The 20,454-nt window shown below is 34.2% G+C and overlaps 1 protein-coding gene across 1 annotated transcript in view; it reads right to left on the bottom strand.

Annotated features, from left to right (window-relative positions):
* The window catches only part of LOC146734650 (uncharacterized), a 36,671-nt gene extending 19,459 nt beyond the window's left edge, over positions 1-17,212 (bottom strand). Inside the window, exons 1-11 of the mRNA XM_085508091.1 lie at positions 17,072-17,212; positions 15,941-16,028; positions 12,138-12,243; positions 11,511-11,633; positions 11,137-11,265; positions 10,678-10,800; positions 10,104-10,229; positions 9,803-9,922; positions 9,098-9,220; positions 8,656-8,778; positions 8,252-8,374 (exon numbers count right to left, since the gene is read on the bottom strand). Coding sequence (XP_085364217.1) covers positions 8,252-8,374; positions 8,656-8,778; positions 9,098-9,220; positions 9,803-9,922; positions 10,104-10,229; positions 10,678-10,800; positions 11,137-11,265; positions 11,511-11,633; positions 12,138-12,243; positions 15,941-15,988 — 1,144 coding nt within the window. The 5' untranslated portion in view covers positions 15,989-16,028; positions 17,072-17,212. The remainder of the gene's footprint in view (positions 1-8,251; positions 8,375-8,655; positions 8,779-9,097; positions 9,221-9,802; positions 9,923-10,103; positions 10,230-10,677; positions 10,801-11,136; positions 11,266-11,510; positions 11,634-12,137; positions 12,244-15,940; positions 16,029-17,071) is intronic.
* Between the last annotated feature and the right edge of the window lie 3,242 nt (positions 17,213-20,454).

The following is a 20,454-nucleotide window of genomic DNA, read 5'->3' as shown; positions in this document are numbered from 1 at the left end:
TTGCCATTCATATTATTTTCAAGTAACACCAGTGATTGATTTATATAAACCAATGTCATACATTATAATATTGAAATGGTGAAATATTTCTGTTATTGTAGTTAGTTTAGACATGTGTAATATTAGTCCGGTGTGAGGGCAGTTGAAATGTTTCTCATTTATGTTATTTTCAACTGATAAAAGTGTTAAATTTATATTACCAATGACAACTATTATAATGTTAGAATGGTGAAATGTTTCTGTTTTAGTAGGTAGTTTAGACATGTCTAATTTGAGGCCGGTGTGAGGACAGTGTGAATGTTTGCCATTCGTGTTATTTTAAACTGATATCAGTGTTAGATTTATATTAACCAATGTCAACTGTTATAATGTAGGAATAGTGAAATGTTTTTGTTATTGCAGTTAGTTTAGACATGTCTAATATTAGGCAGGTGATATGGCAGTGGAAATATTTGCCACTCATGGTAGATTAAAGTAATATCTGTGCTAGATTTATATTAACCAATGTCAACAATAATAATGTTGGAATGGTGAAATGTTTCTCTGTTATTGTAGTTAGTTTATACATGTCTAATTTGAGGCTGGTGTGAGGGCAGTTGGAATGTTTGCCATTCATGTTATTTTCAACTGATATGAGTGTTAGATTTATATTGACCAATGTTAACTATTATAATGTTGGAATGGTGAAATGTTTCTTTTATTGTAGTTAGTTTAGACATATGAAATATTAGGCCAGTGTGAGAGAAGTGGAAATGTTTCCCATTCATGTTATTTTCAACTGTTATCAGTGTCAGATTTATATTAACCAATGTCTACTATTATAATGTTGGAATGGTGAAATGTTTCTGTTATTGCAGTTAGTTTAGACATTTGTAATTCGAGGCCGGTGTGAGGGCAGTGGGAATGTTTTCCATTCATGTTATTTTCAACTTATATCAGTGTTAGATTTATATTAACTAATGTCAACCATTATAATGTTGGAATGGAGAAATAATTCTGTTATTGAAGTTAGTTTAGACATGTGCAATATTAGGCAGTTGGTATGGCAGGGGAAATATTTACCACCTATGTTATGTTAAAGTAATATCTGTGCTAGATTTATATTAACCAATGTCAACCAATGTAATGTTAGAATGGTGAAATGTTTCTGTTATTGTAGTTAGCTTGGACATGTGTAATATTAGTCTGGTGTGAGGGCAGTGGAAATGTTTGCCATTCATGTTATTTTCAACTGTTATCAGTGTTATATTTATATTAACCAATGTCTACTATTATAATGTTGGAATGGTGAAATGTTTCTGTTATTGTAGTTAGTTTAGACATTTCTAAATCGAGGCCGGTGTGAGGGCAGTGGGAATGTTTTCCATTCATGTTATTTTCAACTTATATCAGTGTTAGATTTATATTAATAAAATGTCAACCATTATAATGTTGGAATGTGGAAATGTTTCTGTTATTTTAGTTAGTTTCGACAAGTGTAATATTCGGCCGATGTGATGGCAGTGGAAACGTTTGCCATTCATATTATTTTCAAGTAACATCAGTGATAGATTTATATTAACCAATGTCAACCATTATATTATTGAAATGGTGAAATGTTTTTGTTGTTGTAGTTAGTTTAGACATGTGCAATATTAGGCCAGTATGAGAGAAGTGGAAAAGTTTGCCATTCATGTTATTTTCAAGTAACATCTGTGACAGATTTATATTAACCAGTGTCAACCATTATAATGTTGGAATGGTGAAATGTTTCTGTTATTGTAGTTAGTTTAGACATGTGCAATATTAGGCCAGTATGAGAGCAGTGGAAAAGTGTGCCATTCATGTGATTTTCAACTGATATCAGTGTTAGATTTATATTAACCAATGTCAACCAATGTAATGTTAGAATGGTGAAATGTATCTGTTATTGTAGTTTTCTTGGACAAGTGTAATATTAGTCTGGTGTGAGGGCAGTGGAAATGTTTGCCATTCATGTTATTTTCAACTTATATCAGTGTTAGATTTATATTAACTAATGTCAACCATTATAATGTTGGAATGGTGAAATAATTCTGTTATTGCAGTTAGTTTAGACATGTGTAATATTAGGCAGTTGGTATGGCAGTGGAAATATTTACCACCTATGTTATGTTAAAGTAATATCTGTGCTAGATTTATATTAACCAATGTCAACCATAATAATGTTGGAATGATGAAATGTTTCTGTTATTGCAGTTAGTTTAGACATGTCTAATATTAGGCAGTTGGTATGGCAGTGGAAATATTTACCACCTATGTTATGTTAAAGTAATATCTGTGCTAGATTTATATTAACCAATGTCAACCATAATAATGTTGGAATGATGAAATGTTTCTGTTATTGCAGTTAGTTTAGACATGTCTAATATTTGGCAGTTGCTATTGCAGTGGAAATATTTACCACCCCTGTTAAGTTAAAGTAATATCTGTTCTAGATTTATATTAACCAATGTCAACCATTATAATGTTGGAATTGTGAAATGTTTCTGCTATTGCATTTAGTTCAGACATGTGTAATATTAGGCCGTTGTGATGGCAGTGGAAATGTTTGCCATTCATAGTAGTTTCAATTAACATCAGGTAGAGATTTATATTAACCAGTGTCAACCATTATAACGATGAAATGTTGAAATGTTTCTGTTATTGTAGTTAGTTTAAACATGTGCAATATTAGTCCGGTGTGAGGGCAGTGGAAATATTTGCCATTCATGTTATTTTCAACTAATATAAGTGTTAGATTTATATTAACCAGTGTCAACTATTACTATGTAGGAATAGTGAAATGTTTCTGTTATTGTAGTTAGTTTAGACATGTGTAATAATAGGCCGGTGTGAGGGCAGTGGAAATGTTTGCCATATATGTTATTTTCAACTGATATCAGTGTTAGATTTATGTTAACCAGAGTCAACCATTATATCGTTGAAATGGTGAAATGTTTCTGTTATTGTGGTTAGTTTAGACATGTCTAATTTGAGGCTGGTGTGAGGGCAGTTGGAATGTTTGCCATTCATGTTATTTTCAACTGATATGAGTGTTAGATTTATATTAACTAATGTCAACCATTGTAATGTTAGAATGGTGAAATGTTTCTGTTATTGTAGTTAGCTTGGACATGTGTAATATTAGTCCGGTGTGAGGGCAGTGGAAATGTTTGCCATTCATGTTATTTTCAACTGTTATCAGTGTTAGATTTATATTAACCAATGTCTACTATTATAATGTTGGAATGGTGAAATGTTTCTGTTATTGTAGTTAGTTTAGACATTTCTAAATCGAGGCCGGTGTGAGGGCAGTGGGAATGTTTTCCATTCATGTTATTTTCAACTTATATCAGTGTTAGATTTATATTAATAAAATGTCAACCATTATAATGTTGGAATGTGGAAATGTTTCTGTTATTTTAGTTAGTTTAGACAAGTGTAATATTAGGCCGATGTGATGGCAGTGGAAACGTTTGCCATTCATATTATTTTCAAGTAACATCAGTGATAGATTTATATTAACCAATGTCAACCATTATATTATTGAAATGGTGAAATGTTTTTGTTGTTGTAGTTAGTTTAGACATGTGCAATATTAGGCCAGTATGAGAGAAGTGGAAAAGTTTGCCATTCATGTTATTTTCAAGTAACATATGTGACAGATTTATATTAACCAGTGTCAACCATTATAATGTTGGAATGGTGAAATGTTTCTGTTATTGTAGTTAGTTTAGACATGTGCAATATTAGGCCAGTATGAGAGCAGTGGAAAAGTGTGCCATTCATGTGATTTTCAACTGATATCAGTGTTAGATTTATATTAACCAATGTCAACCAATGTAATGTTAGAATGGTGAAATGTATCTGTTATTGTAGTTTTCTTGGACAAGTGTAATATTAGTCTGGTGTGAGGGCAGTGGAAATGTTTGCCATTCATGTTATTTTCAACTTATATCAGTGTTAGATTTATATTAACTAATGTCAACCATTATAATGTTGGAATGGTGAAATAATTCTGTTATTGCAGTTAGTTTAGACATGTGTAATATTAGGCAGTTGGTATGGCAGTGGAAATATTTACCACCTATGTTATGTTAAAGTAATATCTGTGCTAGATTTATATTAACCAATGTCAACCATAATAATGTTGGAATGATGAAATGTTTCTGTCATTGCAGTTAGTTTAGACATGTCTAATATTAGGCAGTTGGTATGGCAGTGGAAATATTTACCACCTATGTTATGTTAAAGTAATATCTGTGCTAGATTTATATTAACCAATGTCAACCATAATAATGTTGGAATGATGAAATGTTTCTGTTATTGCAGTTAGTTTAGACATGTCTAATATTTGGCAGTTGCTATTGCAGTGGAAATATTTACCACCCCTGTTAAGTTAAAGTAATATCTGTTCTAGATTTATATTAACCAATGTCAACCATTATAATGTTGGAATTTTGAAATGTTTCTGCTATTGCATTTAGTTCAGACATGTGTAATATTAGGCCGTTGTGATGGCAGTGGAAATGTTTGCCATTCATATTATTTTCAATTAACATCAGGTAGAGATTTATATTAACCAGTGTCAACCATTATAACGATGAAATGATGAAATGTATCTGTTATTGTAGTTAGTTTAGACATGTGCAATATTAGTCCGGTGTGAGGGCAGTGGAAATATTTGCCATTCATGTTATTTTCAACTAATATAAGTGTTAGATTTATATTAACCAGTGTCAACTATTACCATGTAGGAATAGTGAAATGTTTCTGTTATTGTAGTTAGTTTAGACATGTGTAATAATAGGCCGGTGTGAGGGCAGTGGAAATGTTTGCCATATATGTTATTTTCAACTGATATCAGTGTTAGATTTATGTTAACCAGAGTCAACCATTATATCGTTGAAATGAGGAAATGTTTCTGTTATTGTGGTTAGTTTAGACATGTCTAATTTGAGGCTGGTGTGAGGGCAGTTGGAATGTTTGCCATTCATGTTATTTTCAACTGATATGAGTGTTAATTTTTATATTAACTAATGTCAACCATTGTAATGTTAGAATGGTGAAATGTTTCTGTTATTGTAGTTAGCTTGGACATGTGTAATATTAGTCCGGTGTGAGGGCAGTGGAAATGTTTGCCATTCATGTTATTTTCAACTGCTATCAGTGTTAGATTTATATTAACCAATGTCTACTATTATAATGTTGGAATGGTGAAATGTTTCTGTTATTGTAGTTAGTGTAGACATTTCTAATTCGAGGCCGGTGTGAGGGCAGTGGAAATATTTACCACCTATGTTATGTTAAAGTAATATCTGTTCTAGATTTATATTAACCAATGTCAACCATTATAATGTTGGAATCGTGAAATGTTTCTGTTATTGTAGTTAGTTTAGACATTTCTAATTCGAGGCCGGTGTTAGGGCAGTGGGAATGTTTTCCATTCATGTTATTTTCAACTTATATCAGTGTTAGATTTATTTTAACTAATGTCAACTATTATAATGTTAGAATGGTGAAATGTTTCTGTTATTGAAGTTAGTTTAGACATGTGTAATATTAGGTAGGTGGTGTGGCAGTGGAAATATTTGCCACCCGTGTTATATTAAATAATATTTGTGCTAGATGTATATTAACCAATGTCAACCATTATAATATTGAAATAATGAAATATTTCTTTTATTATAGTTAGTTTAGACATGTGCAATATTAGGCCAGTGTGAGAGAAGTGGAAATGTTTGCCATTCCTGTTATTTTCAAGTAATATCAGTGACAGATTTATATTAATAAAATGTCAACCATTATAATGTTGGAATGGTGAAATGATTCTGTTATTGCAGTTAGTTTAGACATGTCTAATATTAGGCAGTTGGCATGGCAGTGGAAATATTTACCACCCATGTTATGTTAAAGTAATATCTGTTCTAGATTTATATTAACCAATGTCAACCATTATAATGTTGGAATGGTGAAATGTTTATGCTATTGCATTTAGTTTAGACATGTATAATATTAGGCCGTTGTGATGGCAGTGGAAATGTTTGCCATTCATATTAGTTTCAATTAACATCAGGTACAGATTTATATTAACCAGTGTCAACCATTATAATGCTAGAATGTTGAAATGTTTCTGTTATTGTAGTTAGTTTAGACATGTGTAATATTAGGCCGTTGTGATGGCAGTGGAAATGTTTGCCATTCATATTAGTTTCAATTAACATCAGGTACAGATTTATATTAATCAGTGTCAACCATTATAATGCTAGAATGGTGAAATGTTTCTGTTGTTGTAGTTAGTTTAGACATGTGCAATATTAGGCCAGTGTGAGGGCAGTGGAAATGTTTGCCATTCATGTTATTTTCAAGTAACATCAGTGACAGATTTATATTAACCAGTGTCAACCATTATAACGTTGAAATGATGAAATGTTTCTGTTGTTGTAGTTAGTTTATACATGTTTAATATTAGTTCGGTGTGAGGGCAGTGGAAATATTTGCCATTCATGTTATTTTCAACTGATATCAGTGTTATATTTATATTAACAAATGTCAACCATTGTAATGTTAGAATGGTGAAATATTTCTGTTATTGTGGTTAGTTTAGACATGTCTAATTTGAGGCTGGTGTGATGGCAGTGGAAATGTTTTCCATTCATGTTATTTTCAACTGATATCAGTGTTAGATTTATATTAACCAATGTCAACTATTGTAATGTTAGAATGGTGAAATGTTTCTGTTATTGTAGTTAGTTTAGACATGTCTAATTTGAGGCTGGTGTGAGGGCAGTTGGAATTTTTGCCATTCATGTTATTTTCAACTGATATGAGTGTTAGATTTATATTAACTAATATCAACCATTGTAATGTTAGAATGGTGAAATGTTTCCGTTATTGTAGTTAGTTTAGACATTTCTAATTCGAGGCCGGTGTTAGGGCAGTGGGAATGTTTTCCATTCATGTTATTTTCAACTTATATCAGTGTTAGATTTATTTTAACTAATGTCAACCATTATAATGTTGGAATGGTGAAATAATTCTGTTATTGCAGTTAGTTTAGACATGTGTAATATTAGGCAGTTGGTATGGCAGTGGAAATATTTACCACCTATGTTATGTTAAAGTAATATCTGTGCTGGATTTATATTAACCAATATCAACCAATGTAATGTTAGAATGGTGAAATGTTTCTGTTATTGTAGTTAGCTTGGACATGTGTAATATTAGTCTGGTGTGAGGGCAGTGGAAATGTTTGCCATTCATGTTATTTTCAACTGTTATCAGTGTTAGATTTATATTAACCAATGTCAACCATTATAATTTTGGAATGGTAAAATGTTTCTAATAGTGTAGTTAGTTTGGACATGTGTAATATTAGGCTGGTGTGAGGGCAGTGAAAATGTTTGCCATCCATGTTATATTCAAGTTAAATGAGTGTTAGATGTATATTTACCAATGTCAACCATTATAAAGTTGGAATGGTAAAATGTTTCTGTTATTGTAGTTAGTGTTAGTAGTTAGTGGTGTTTATGGTTGTTTTTTCTTATTGCTGCCATACTGACTGACTGACTGTTATCAGAATGATCGTTTTGGAAGATAATGGTAATTTTGTCAATGTAGAGAATACCTTATAATATAAAACATAAGAATCGTTGAAGGATTATATTCTGTGTATTGATTTGTTGTTGCCAGTGTATACGTTGATCGACTTTCATAATTCATGCTTAAGACATGACCTTTACTCTTATTGATTATATTGTCCAGGCAAATGCTATTGTTTTCAATCGTGTTTTTGTTGCGCAATGGCATAATGTTTTTATGATTTGATGTGATTTTATTCACCAGAGCTGAAGATTTGATTGAGACTTTCGGGAAGTGGTATTACGAAATTGAACATTGGTGGCGCACTCTGGGGGAAGAAGTATTGTGTGAAATCATTTGGAAAAAAAATCATAGCGATATCAAAAATCAAGTGTTTAAATCGGAATCAGCAATTCAATGTAGATAAATGTTGATTAAAGCAAGGCTATGTTGAAGTTCCGACCCATTTTTAATTACGGCTGAAACCAATATTTTTGGTGACCCAGAGTTTTCTATGTAGACAACATTGATTACTTCAAGGTTATAACGAGATATGCGTCGATCAGGAATGGGAATAATTACAGTGAAATGTTGAAAATCAAAATGTTTGTCACACAATGAGGGGAGTGTCTCTCAATGAAGGAATTGTGAACAATTTATGTGTACTTACCAATGCATGTGGCTCCGTCCTCATAGAGGTGGTATCTAGGTCGACAACCACATTGATAGGAGCCATCTGTATTAATACACACATGGTCACATCTTCCATTGTCAATGACACATTCGTCAACATCTGAATGACAAATACTCAATGTTACCATTACGTCGAATTGTATGCGATTTGAACCACGTTTGTTATAAAAGTAGGTACATATTATTGTTAGAGAGGTACCCCACCCAAATGTTGTTTTAAGTGTCAAATAATATACGATATCTCTGCCATAAATGAATGGTGCTTCGCAAACGCATGCACAGCCATTTGGAACAGAGACGGGTGTTGACTCCTATCATGTTGCCGAGTCTTCTGAATAAACATTTGGTTTGATATATTTTACATATAGTCACAGTACTTACCATGACAACTTTTCCCGTCCGCTTGTAATTGATATCCAAACTCACAGGCGCATTCATAGTGACCCATCATGTCAATACAGATGTGATCACAATGATGATCATCCTCTCCACATTCATCAATATCTGCAGAATGTATGAATTATTTTGAAAAATAATAAACCTAGACGCATTGTCACAGTTATTTGCAAACGGATAAAAAACATCGTATTTCAGCACTGCAACGCGGTTTGAAATTGGTGCACTATGTTGTTTTACCTGTATAGCTGCTGTTTTACTCACGTGTCATCAGGGATGCATTGTATAAACTGTGAAAACTACTATTTATTATAATTATCTGCTTATGTAAACGTACATGTAACAAATATAAAGATTTTAACTATAATACAATATAGTTCGCTATTGAAGAGATATAATACACTGATTGGCGGGTATCTAGACTTACCAATACAGGTGTGCCCATCTTCTTTGAGTACATATCCAGCATAACAAGCACAACTATATGAGCCACCATTGTTGATACATATGTGATCACACATACCATTGTTGTCCTCGCACTCGTTAATGTCTGGGAAAGAAGCGAGAAGAGGAAATAATATGCGACGTATCTTACAGTAAACTAGCCAGAATGGCAGTAACTGTGATAAAACATGTTGTTTTCATATCGATCATATTTATGTGTTGGATTTCTGAACACATTATCTCATAAAACATGACCGATTTTTGTCTCGTTGTAGAAAATGGCTTGTTACTTTAACCCTAACGCGTATCTCTCAAAATTACAAATAGATAACAAGTATAAATTACTTCTCCAACTCGGCTTTAAGTCATTAAACATAAACACCCACTGCTTTTGAAATTGAAACTCAAATTTAGGGTAGTTTTCAATACTTAAAACAATTCCGCTAGACATACATTGATATATACAATCACTACCACTTAATGTGACTGACCTGTCAATGTGCTCAACTGTATAGACAACTGCTACCACATAACTTATACAATTGAAACATAGTTGAATATGAATCTACAGTTATGAATCTACTAGACATGTATCAACATATTTAGACGCTCCTTACTACCTATACTAATTCACTCACAAACCCATTAATTACGATATGTGTTATTATAATATTTGAATGTGACTCACCTACACAAGTGTTATCATCAATTAACTCATACCCTGGGTAACATCTACACTGGAATGATCCTAATGAGTTGACACATCGCTGACTGCATCCTCCATTATCAGTTGCACACTCATCAATATCTGGAACGTAATCAAATTAAACTGGTGTGAACATATTGTGCTGTAAAACAGCTGACTTATTTCTCTCTATTGTTACATCGAAATGATAAACAAATGAAAAGTAAAATACAGCAAAGAAATATTGATGTTGTATTTTTTAAAATTAAAAATACAATATATATTAAAGGAATCTGCATATTACCATCACATGTAAAGTGTTCCAAAGTATTTACTAGGTATCCATCATAACACGAGCACTCAAAGGAGCCAACTAAATTAGTGCATTCGTGTTGACATCCACCATTATCATCAAGACACTCGTCTATATCTGAATTTAATGAAACATAAATGTTTTGTAGTTAATTATTATAACAATACACAATATTGCCTAAGATTATATTAATTCTCTGATTTTTTGTATTCAATCACGCCAGACCAGTATAACATGTTTTATATATTACTCAAATACATGATTTAAATGTTATATCTACACGTACGAATCAAGCTACATGTTATTGCTCTTACCATCACTGATGGTGCGTTAGCAAATTATTTGCGGTTGACCAAAGAATTCTGAATGAATTTATAATAATGACAATCAGCTGCATGTTTATTTAACTACTATGCACGTTTTCAAAATGCTTGGTTAAACGGTTTTTGTAGAACACGTGTAGTATTATGTTGGCAAAAGAAGGACATTTTTTTCCTGAATCCTTCGTAGTGACAACACTATTATTTTTTTTCCTGACTTCACATAGACACATTCCAATGCCTACCGTTGCAGGAGAAACCATCCTCGTCCAGTTCATAACCTTCATAACATGTACAGTTGAATGATCCTTCAAGATTGATGCAGTTATGTTCACAACCCCCGTTCTCTACGTCACACTCGTTGATATCTAGAATAGAATAGAATAAACTACGTCAGCCAACCAACCAGCATATATCCAAGGCCCTCGACGCATGTCAACAAGATAATAACCACCACATGACTCGCACCGCTATATTATTATCTCTTCCTCTGTGACAAATGTTAGAACCGTGAAACCAGTGCAAAATCGTAATATGTATACTTTAATTAATTTTACTGCATGGTCATTTCTTATTTCGAGAAATAAAAATGTCTAATTAGATTCTAATAGTACTAGTTAGCTAATCATGTAGTTATTTACTTCTGTAAATACAAAGACATATATACATACAATAAACGTATATATGTTAATGAGAACGCAAACCTGTGCAGTTCTTTTCATCTTCTTCTAACAAGTACCCATCATAACAGGAGCATATGATGGTATCGTTCGCCAGCGATTCGCATATGTGTGCACAACCACCATTTGTAATATTACACGATAATCCTGAAACTAATATATTTATATATTATCACTACAAAATATATATCATCATACAGTGTAATACACAAAATAATTCTACTGGTCGCACTTACATTTCACAGCTCACGTGTTTTGAAAAAAATGTATTTGTCATAAAAATATCACAACATGTATTCTTTAGTGTATCTTGCAACAACATCTACGTAGTAATAATAGGGAGCATGTTATCTTGATTTGCATTACTGTTAATTTAATATAACAACTATTTTATATACCAGTGCAATTTAGTCCGTTATCGTGAAGGTATGAGCCTGCTGAACATGAGCAATTGCCCGTTACTTCGTCACAAATATCTTCACAACCTCCATTATTCACGTCACAGGGTGAAGATGTTGAACCTTAAGATTGAAAACAAATATTCAGTTTGGAAATTAATTCAACGGGATGGGTTTGGCGTTAACCAACCAACTATAACCAGTGTCTTTCTACGCTTCAAAATAAACCGTCTTAAAAAAATAGTTCTGCCAAAGTCCATACTGTAAGAGCATTCAAAATTTTAGGGGCAAAAGTTGAACTCAAGATTATAGAATGTAATCTGTTACCAGCAAATATAATACATCATACTAATATACGTTGCGTCATAGACGTGGTCTCAAAGTACCATATACAAGATAACGATCGAATTGTATTATGGGGTGTAAAAATGTAAAATTTTCGAAATTCCATTGTTATGTATGTATTGTTCTCTGTGAATATTCTATTTAGTACCCGTGTTTTTGTTCTTGTTTATTTTGTCGTAACAGGACATTTGATATCAAATACAAAATGTTGTTCTGTTCTATACCCCCTAACATACTATAAATAAGTACCTCTGACCACGTTTGTACCTGAGTGATGCTTACCTTCCTTAGTCAATACGACAGCTAAGACAATCACGACAACCCCAAGAAGAGTCACTACGACTAATATCAACCCAATTTGCGCTCCAGACAGTCCAGCTGCCGGCGCCTACAATAGTATTAGGGAAAAGAACACATTTATATTTTTTGAGAGACTGGTCATAAACTGATAGCAGCCTAATTTTACCATACACAATTAAGTTTTTATCAGTCTACAACTACACTCATATTACAGTATATTTCAAAAATACCACCGAATATTTTTTTTTAATCTTAAGTGACACACTATAGTTAATTATCATGTCTGAATTCCATTAATGCTTCCCAAATGGGTGTTTAAAGCATTAAACATACGAGCGCTGCTATGATTTTGCAAAACATTTGCCTTTGGAGAGCCTAATAGATGGAGAGAATTTTTAATTGTTTATTGTGTCTATCTAGATGCACTTGAACTATAGCTATTAGTAAACAATAGTATTGTTTTACGGTGGATTCTTTCTTGATTGTTATATTTACATATCAATAGCGCTCGATTTCCGACGTAAATCTATCAGTCATGGCCTATAATTTAAATTTGTTTGGAAATTGTCTGCATTCAATCCAATTAATGTTCATTAATTTGATTTCAACTTTACTTTCCAATTTGAGTCTAGTGTGCTGTTGGTGTTATTCGTATTTATTACATGCGCTATACAAAAACAATAATAATCACAATAATTTTGCGATTCATTGTGCTATTTAGTGAAGTGAATATATACCAAAATCAGATTACAATAAAAAACGAAAGTTGGTACATTTTGTAGTAGTCTTAACATTTAGAAAAAAATCAGACAAAGTATTTTGTATTTTATTATTTACCTACCTGGTAGGCGTCCTAAGCTAATGTTAAACACTCGTGTATGATTGTGTGTTATAATAAACAGTATGCATAAGAATTTGTGTATGTGTGTTTTGCGTTTATATTACTAAGCATGTATATTTTTAAAATATGGATTAGGATGTGGTTTTATTTTACCATAGATCAAAACTGCAGGTCGACGTTTCGTATGTACGTGAAACGCTATTTTCCCCTTTTATTTTATCATTCTCATTCACATCACTTGACATCATTAAACGATGTGTCCTTCGTATCCCCATTTAATGATAGTGTATGTGTGATGTAAGAATATACATATGCCAGAGCACTGGGAGCGTAAGTATCAAATACAATGAGAAATCAATAGGGAACGCCGCCGTCTGCCATGAATATTAATGTAACACTTACTATGCTTTATGTATTGCTTTTTATTTATCTCAATTATTTATTGTGATTAGCTCTTCTGGTCTCTGATTAATAATTTTGATAACTTTGACTAATTCCGTGTGTATAATGAAGAACACTTTACAAAATAGCCGCAGCGCAGAATGACGCTTCTGTTTATTAAATATACTACTGTTGCATAACCACTTTATATTTCTCTACAATTGTAACATATTGTGATATTGCATGTCAGGGTGTGCCACGTATTACATTTATCAGATTTCGGGAATTAAATTTATTACTCGCCAAAAATAGTCTCGTCATTTGAAAACGCCATATATACCGGCCATGAATTGCTATTGCGTATAATAATAGCAAATTTCTATATATGCTAATAAACAAACATTGTCGTCCGACCAAATTAATACAGGTTAAAGGTTATTCTAATAATAAACTCACTTAGTTTTCTGTTAGACATTTGTAAAAAAGATTAAAATGAAATAATAAATCGTAATTCAGTAAAATTGAAAAAAAATATATTCAGATTTGTGGCCAAGCCTCTTCCTGTCGCGTTCGACTGTTTCCGGCTTTTCGACTTCCGACTGCGCCACCAAACATTACACGTTGGGGTGGGGGTGGGGGTAAAGTTGTACTTGATAAACTATTAACGTGTGCAAAATACCAGCATGCTATTGAAAATCACGATTTTGTTTTCTAGGAATTAATAGAATATGTCAACATCGATTGAATTTTGAGTAAATGGCCGTCATATTATTTTGTTTCCTGCATGCAAAATATTATCGAACAATTGGTCTTTGCCCCAACGGCCAGAGGGTATGTGAAGGGGATGTATTTTTTTCAAGCAATCGAAGTAGCGAGATGAACAATGGAACCCTGGACTAAAAAATGGGCGACATGACACTCAGTTCTCGGCTTCCCACTCAAACACTCCATTGGGTTACAATGTGAAAAAAAAGAGAAGCACGAACAAACGCACGAACGTAATACGCATGTGCACAACATTTATGACCAACATTGACATCCCGTATCAAAATCACACTCCTATGAACATTACTGGTGTTTATTAGCTCGATTTGTGTTCAATTGTTTCTTCCAAATAGTCCGCGTAAATGTACAGCGGTTTTACAAGAGATTTTCGAGACCAGTCATGAACTGAAATTCAAATACCATGGGGTACAATGGAACATGCAAAAAGAATCAATCACATATGGCTACGACTCCTAAAGACGAATTCTCATTATATATCACCCAAACTAAGATTTTCAGATAGTGCAAAGCCTACCTAGTCGACAGGAGAAGGAGCTCGATGTAGTCCTTTGTTATTGTCGTTGTTTTTGAATAGTCTATTTACTCAATTAAAAAAAATGTGTATGCAGGAAATGGATTTTCGCAGTAAATACAGCGAACAGACAATTGTTGAGTGCATTGTTAGGGGGGTGGTATTTAACCTGATTGCACGATTCTTTGTAGTGGCAGATTTGAAAAAAAATGCAGTCAAAAAAAAAAAAATGGTGATGGTGAATACATTATCATTTACAACATTTTACAGAGTGGCACTTATTTATATATCAAAAACAGCGTAGTAAGCATCATCCTTTAAATAGCTAGCCCAACAAAATAATGCATTGATTATCATCTGGGTTATGGGTACAATGGGTGTGTTTCAGTGTTTGATTTGAATATACCAAACTAATGTTCATATTTTGAAAAACAAAATGACCGTTTTTTAGTGGGTGTGTAATCGGATTGCAAAATGTACGTATGGTATTGTGAAAATAGCATGATATTTAGTAAATATTTGACGCAAGGGCCAATAAGCTTAAGTGTTTCGTATGTTGTAATGTGTTTTATTGTCCAGGTTAATTAAGAAACATTCCACTAGCGTAGTTTTTTGGCGGTCAGATGACTACATGGAACATATCTGAATAACCAGGTTTGCGTGTCGTATACAATCCCGGATAATGCCTCAAACAAAAAACGATTAGTGGTGTGAAATATAATAAACAATTACTAAAAACAGGCAGAATATGAACATTGGTGTTTTATTAGTTGAACTGAACTGCATTAGTGTGTTTAAAATATTACCAAGCTATGAATATATTGGTGTTTACATTAAAGATATAAGCTATTAAGTTTAGCTAAGTTATTTAATAAATAACTCGTTTTGTATGCAAGCATATACACTGTACACAGCTAGCGAAATGAGCAAGTCTGATTGATTATGTAATGTAAATAATGAATATGATAATTAATTAACATAGGAATATATTTCAACATGCACTATCTTGTAATAAATTGTAAATATATTAATACGTGATAAATACTAGTTGATTTTAAATTTAACATGACATTCAATCATAGTCCATGAGTGTGGCCGCGTACATTTTTGTGAATAATATTTCTGTCTCCGATGCTGCATATACTATATATACTATACTATATACTATAGACGTTACGCTTGTTTTTTTCACACTCAGAATTCAAAGTGACTGATCTATGACGATGAAACAAGACAGGCAATAGAAAATAAGAACGAGTATTTTACCGCCTTTGGCGTTCCCAGCAGCGTCTCTTCAGCAGCGTCAGACGGCATTACTATTTTACCCTTGATTCACACTCACTGAGACACCGGCCTAAAAAAAATTCAGTGTAATTAACAGGGCATAAACTACATTGGCGATTTCGATATGCCATATGCGATGACAAATAATTTTGTCTACGTGGCAATCTAAACACACTCTCCGTATGACTAATGTGCACTAAACATTTCGGCTGACTTTAACGACGGTTAATAATAGAACTGTATGTGCCCTGCCTCTCACATATATACTATTTGCAGCTGATATATTATTATCTTTACCTTGAATACATGTTTAACTATTGCTGTTTTAATTCATTATGGAAAATCACAAAATCTTTAAATGTTTTGAATTTTAATTTTCATCTCACATGTATTTACATAGATTGTGGCAACGTAAATGTCAGTCGTTTGAACCACACCCAATAAAGCAAGAAAAGCTGGTACGCTGCTCCATATTGATGGTACTTGTGTTCTACCTGGGCGAATTCCTGAACACTAAACAAGGGTGTGGTTCCTTCTACGTTCGCCATCAATCATAATTATTTTTCAGTCACTGAAAATGAAAATGCCACTGGGATAATAACCAATGCCATAGCAGAGTGCAACATTGAAACCGTCCAGTATGGCGCTTAATCGCTTTTTGAAAGAAACGCATTTGTCAAAAACAACGGCAATATAGTAACAGCATATTATATGTTACTACAGGTGTATTTTCAAAACAAATGAGTGTCTGTTCTTTCATTGAAATGAATAAGAACGATAACGAAGAAAATGTTGATATGACAACTGCATACAGATAAAAAACAGTGGTCACTGTGGTCAGACTGACACATCATCATGGATGCATACCGCCATTAGAAATAGAGTATCATCATATATTACACATTTTACTAAAGTTTGTAATATTTCGTACAAGTTTAAATCTTAGTTGTAATATAAATATTCGCTGAAAAACGTATTTGAAAATTTTAAATTAAATATTGCGGTATATGATTTCATAAACGTCGACATTTCATCAGTTGAATCAACATATTTCCAGAAATAAAAACCAACTAGTTAGTTAGTTAATTAGTTGTATGTTATCTAACAGCTTACCTCGCACAGATCTTGATTTTTGGTGAGGTGTATAATAGTTCCAAATTAACTACTGTGTTCACTTGCAACACGAGAAATGGCTACCACATACTGAAATGAAAGCTACGAATCCCGGTAATCCCAGAATAGAACAGTTATCGACGCATGGGTTAACACTATGTATGCTGCCAATCTATGCGAGAGATTTAGTGGATTTCTATTTTGGTGTATTTAAAAACTCACTATTCTTACGCTAATGCATTCAAATGCTGACCAGCATATCTATGGTGACCTGCGGATTATGCAAATGAAGCGACTAGCGAGGTTTCAGTATAGCAACACGATTTTCCGTATCTTTTGAAACACAAAATACACTCAATATTAAAAAAAAATATTTCCCCAAAGAAACACTTTGATCTCAAAACAAACACTTTTTTCTCTAGCTTCTTGTATATTTCAGTAAATTTAATTGAAAACGCTTGGTCACGTGATCGTGCAATGTTGACTAATATTTTCTGGCAAACAGCAGTCTATGTGCATTTTTTTCATATTAACAAAAATATGAAGAACACAAATTAGCAACCTTTGAACTGTCATGTATGTTGTCAACAGTATGTACACGATAAAAGGTCAACCTCGCTGTGCGCATGCGCGTTGACGTACCGTGACGTAGACAATTATAGTAAACTGCATCAAATTTTGTTTCAGTAAACATCAAATACATTCTACACTTTGAATGGTTGTACGTAGTGTAATACTAACACTGTTCACTGAGATTGATAGAGGGCATGTTTGTGCAATTAGCTGTTTTGGAATTGCAGTGAATGATGCCAATGTTAAGAACACTGAAAACGTCAGCCACCATGCACGCATGCGCGGTGACGTGCCATGACGTAAATCAATATTGTAAACACCAGAAAATGTCGTCAATATAAACGACATATAAATTACGCAATTTACCGAACTATATATACTTTATTAATAAAAACACATGAGTTAAGCCAGGCTGACACTTGCACGACTTTTGGCCACGATTTTGTCGTGGCAAGTCGTGCCATTTTGGGGCACGAACTGAGAGGTTCCCGCACTGTTTACGACTTGTTCACGCATATTTCACGACAAGTTCACGACGAGTTCACGAATGCGTGCCCGTCAGTGTCCACATTGACACGAACTGGCACGATGAGTTCACGCATAGTTTGCGGATAGTTTATGCGCTCCCCGCATGGGCACGACGAGTTTGCGCAATTCGGACGGTGGCCAGCCATATAAAAAGGGGGCCTCCCCAACCCCTGGTTATTTTTGGAAGAGACAACATGCTGAATGTCAGAAACACAATCATTGCAGGGAAGAGTATATGCCTATACCTGGCAGCTGCTCTAGCCATTGTTGAAAAGCAGCAGAAAAGGCTGGAAGAGGCAGAAGAGCAAGAAAAGGCAACCCCACCTCGAAGAAAGACACAAAGGAAAGTGTGGGTCAGGGAATGGTTGACCAGAAGGCACGAGTTTGGGGGAATGAGCTATCTCAGCGGTCTCTGCCTCTGGCCTGTCGGCTTCTGGCCTTCTCTGCTTTGCCCTTCTTCATTTCTGCTTTGTTTTAGGCATGTTGTCTCTTCGCTGGCGATCTCTGGAATGGCGAGCAGTGTCCAAGAAGCCCTGCACCGAATCTAGCGCCACTGTCGCGCAGCAGTGGTGAACTGCTCGTGAACTCGTCGTAAACTTCTCGTGCCATCAAAGCGTGAAGTACACGTGACCGTGTCAGTGGGAAGGCACGGCCACGCTGCAATGCGCACCAACTCGTGAACCTGTCTTGAACTACTCGTGAACTCGACGTGAACTATTCGTGACAGTCGCGGCATGGCACGCACTGCCACGCACTGGCACGCATCTTCCCGACGAGTTCACGAACAGTTTGCGCATAGTTCACGACCCGGTCACTAAATTTTGTCGTGACCAAAATTTCGAACATTTCAAAATTCTCGTCCCGACATGGCATGCAGTCACGACGTGTTTACGCACATTCCACGCCAGTTCACGACTAGTTTGCGTACTGGCACGACTTGAGTGTCAGGCTGGCTTTAGTGTGTGGACGGAGAGTGTGCTGGTGTTTGTACATCATTATTTCGCGTGTCCTGCGAGATTTCGCATGTTTCGGCAAATATATGCGTTGCAGGTCAAATTCTGCGTTTGTAAAGGTAAAAATACCAACGAGATATCAGAAATAGCAATGGATGTTGAACGGTGTGACATGAAAATAAAACAAAGTCCACGCCAAGAAGGCTTTACGAAGCAACAACTTTGATTCACAAACAACGAACGTCACTTTAATGGTCGTAATTGAGTGTATATTTATTGCGGTATATATTTTCTAGTTGCTAAGAGGCAAAGGCATGGCAACAACAGTTATTCCATGGAAAGAAGAACGGTTTTACAATAAGTGCATATTGTTGCCTAATTAGAAAATTAAGAACGACGCGCTACCATTATTGCTTGTAATAAATCACCTCCGTCAGAGTTTTTTATGACGTAATAGCGTTACATCATTACGCGACAATGTAAACCTTTATTAACAGATACATTCATTTCAACAACAAATTTGTTTAATTTTAATGATGGAGATTAGGAACAACAATCAAAAATCACCTCATTTTCATATTGGATTCGAATAAGAATCTAAAGGCGATACCATGTACAGCTCCGTCTCATCAGTGCAATAGCAGGAATGTGCACAATAGGAAAGAAGTGTAGTCGATCTCAATATTATTAGGCAAACATCGCTTTTTGTACTATCAGGGAAAAATGAACGTAGTGAAAGTTTGTGAAAGTTTAAGAATAAAACAAATAGACATGGTGATTACTGTATTGTGTAGGTTAATATTTCAGTTACCTTCAAACGATGTTTTACAAGTGAAAACGACCAAAAGTACGCAATGAAAATTCGTGAAAACAATAAAAGTTGACACCACACACACACACACACACACACACACACACACACACACACACCCATACGTGGATTGCTATATGTTGTGAGGACTAGGTAACAGCACCCCCCATGCGAGGACACCATTTTCCCCTGTACCTACTGCCATAAAATTAAAAAACATATCATCAAATCTATTAAGGATATGCCCTGTTTACGCATTTTTAGAGTATCTCAAAATTTTGCTGACCTGGTTTTTCCTATGCCACAGAGGACAAAATTCCGAGGACTGTGATTTTGTTGCGAGGACAAGGAAATTTCAGGGGGTGTCACTCATAATCTTGTTGCAAGTCCTCGGAAAACATGCAAATAAACAAGATATTTCACTGCTCATCTAAAGCAGAGGTAACTGTTTCAAACATAAACCATTCAAGGCGATGACTTTTGGATTGTTTTTTTTTTCTAAAACAGAAATAATTACA

Source organism: Saccoglossus kowalevskii, chromosome 14 (assembly GCF_978046115.1).
Source record: "Saccoglossus kowalevskii chromosome 14, keSacKowa6.1, whole genome shotgun sequence".
Lineage (NCBI taxonomy): Eukaryota > Metazoa > Hemichordata > Enteropneusta > Harrimaniidae > Saccoglossus > Saccoglossus kowalevskii.
This window is presented reverse-complemented; position numbering and strand designations above follow the sequence as displayed.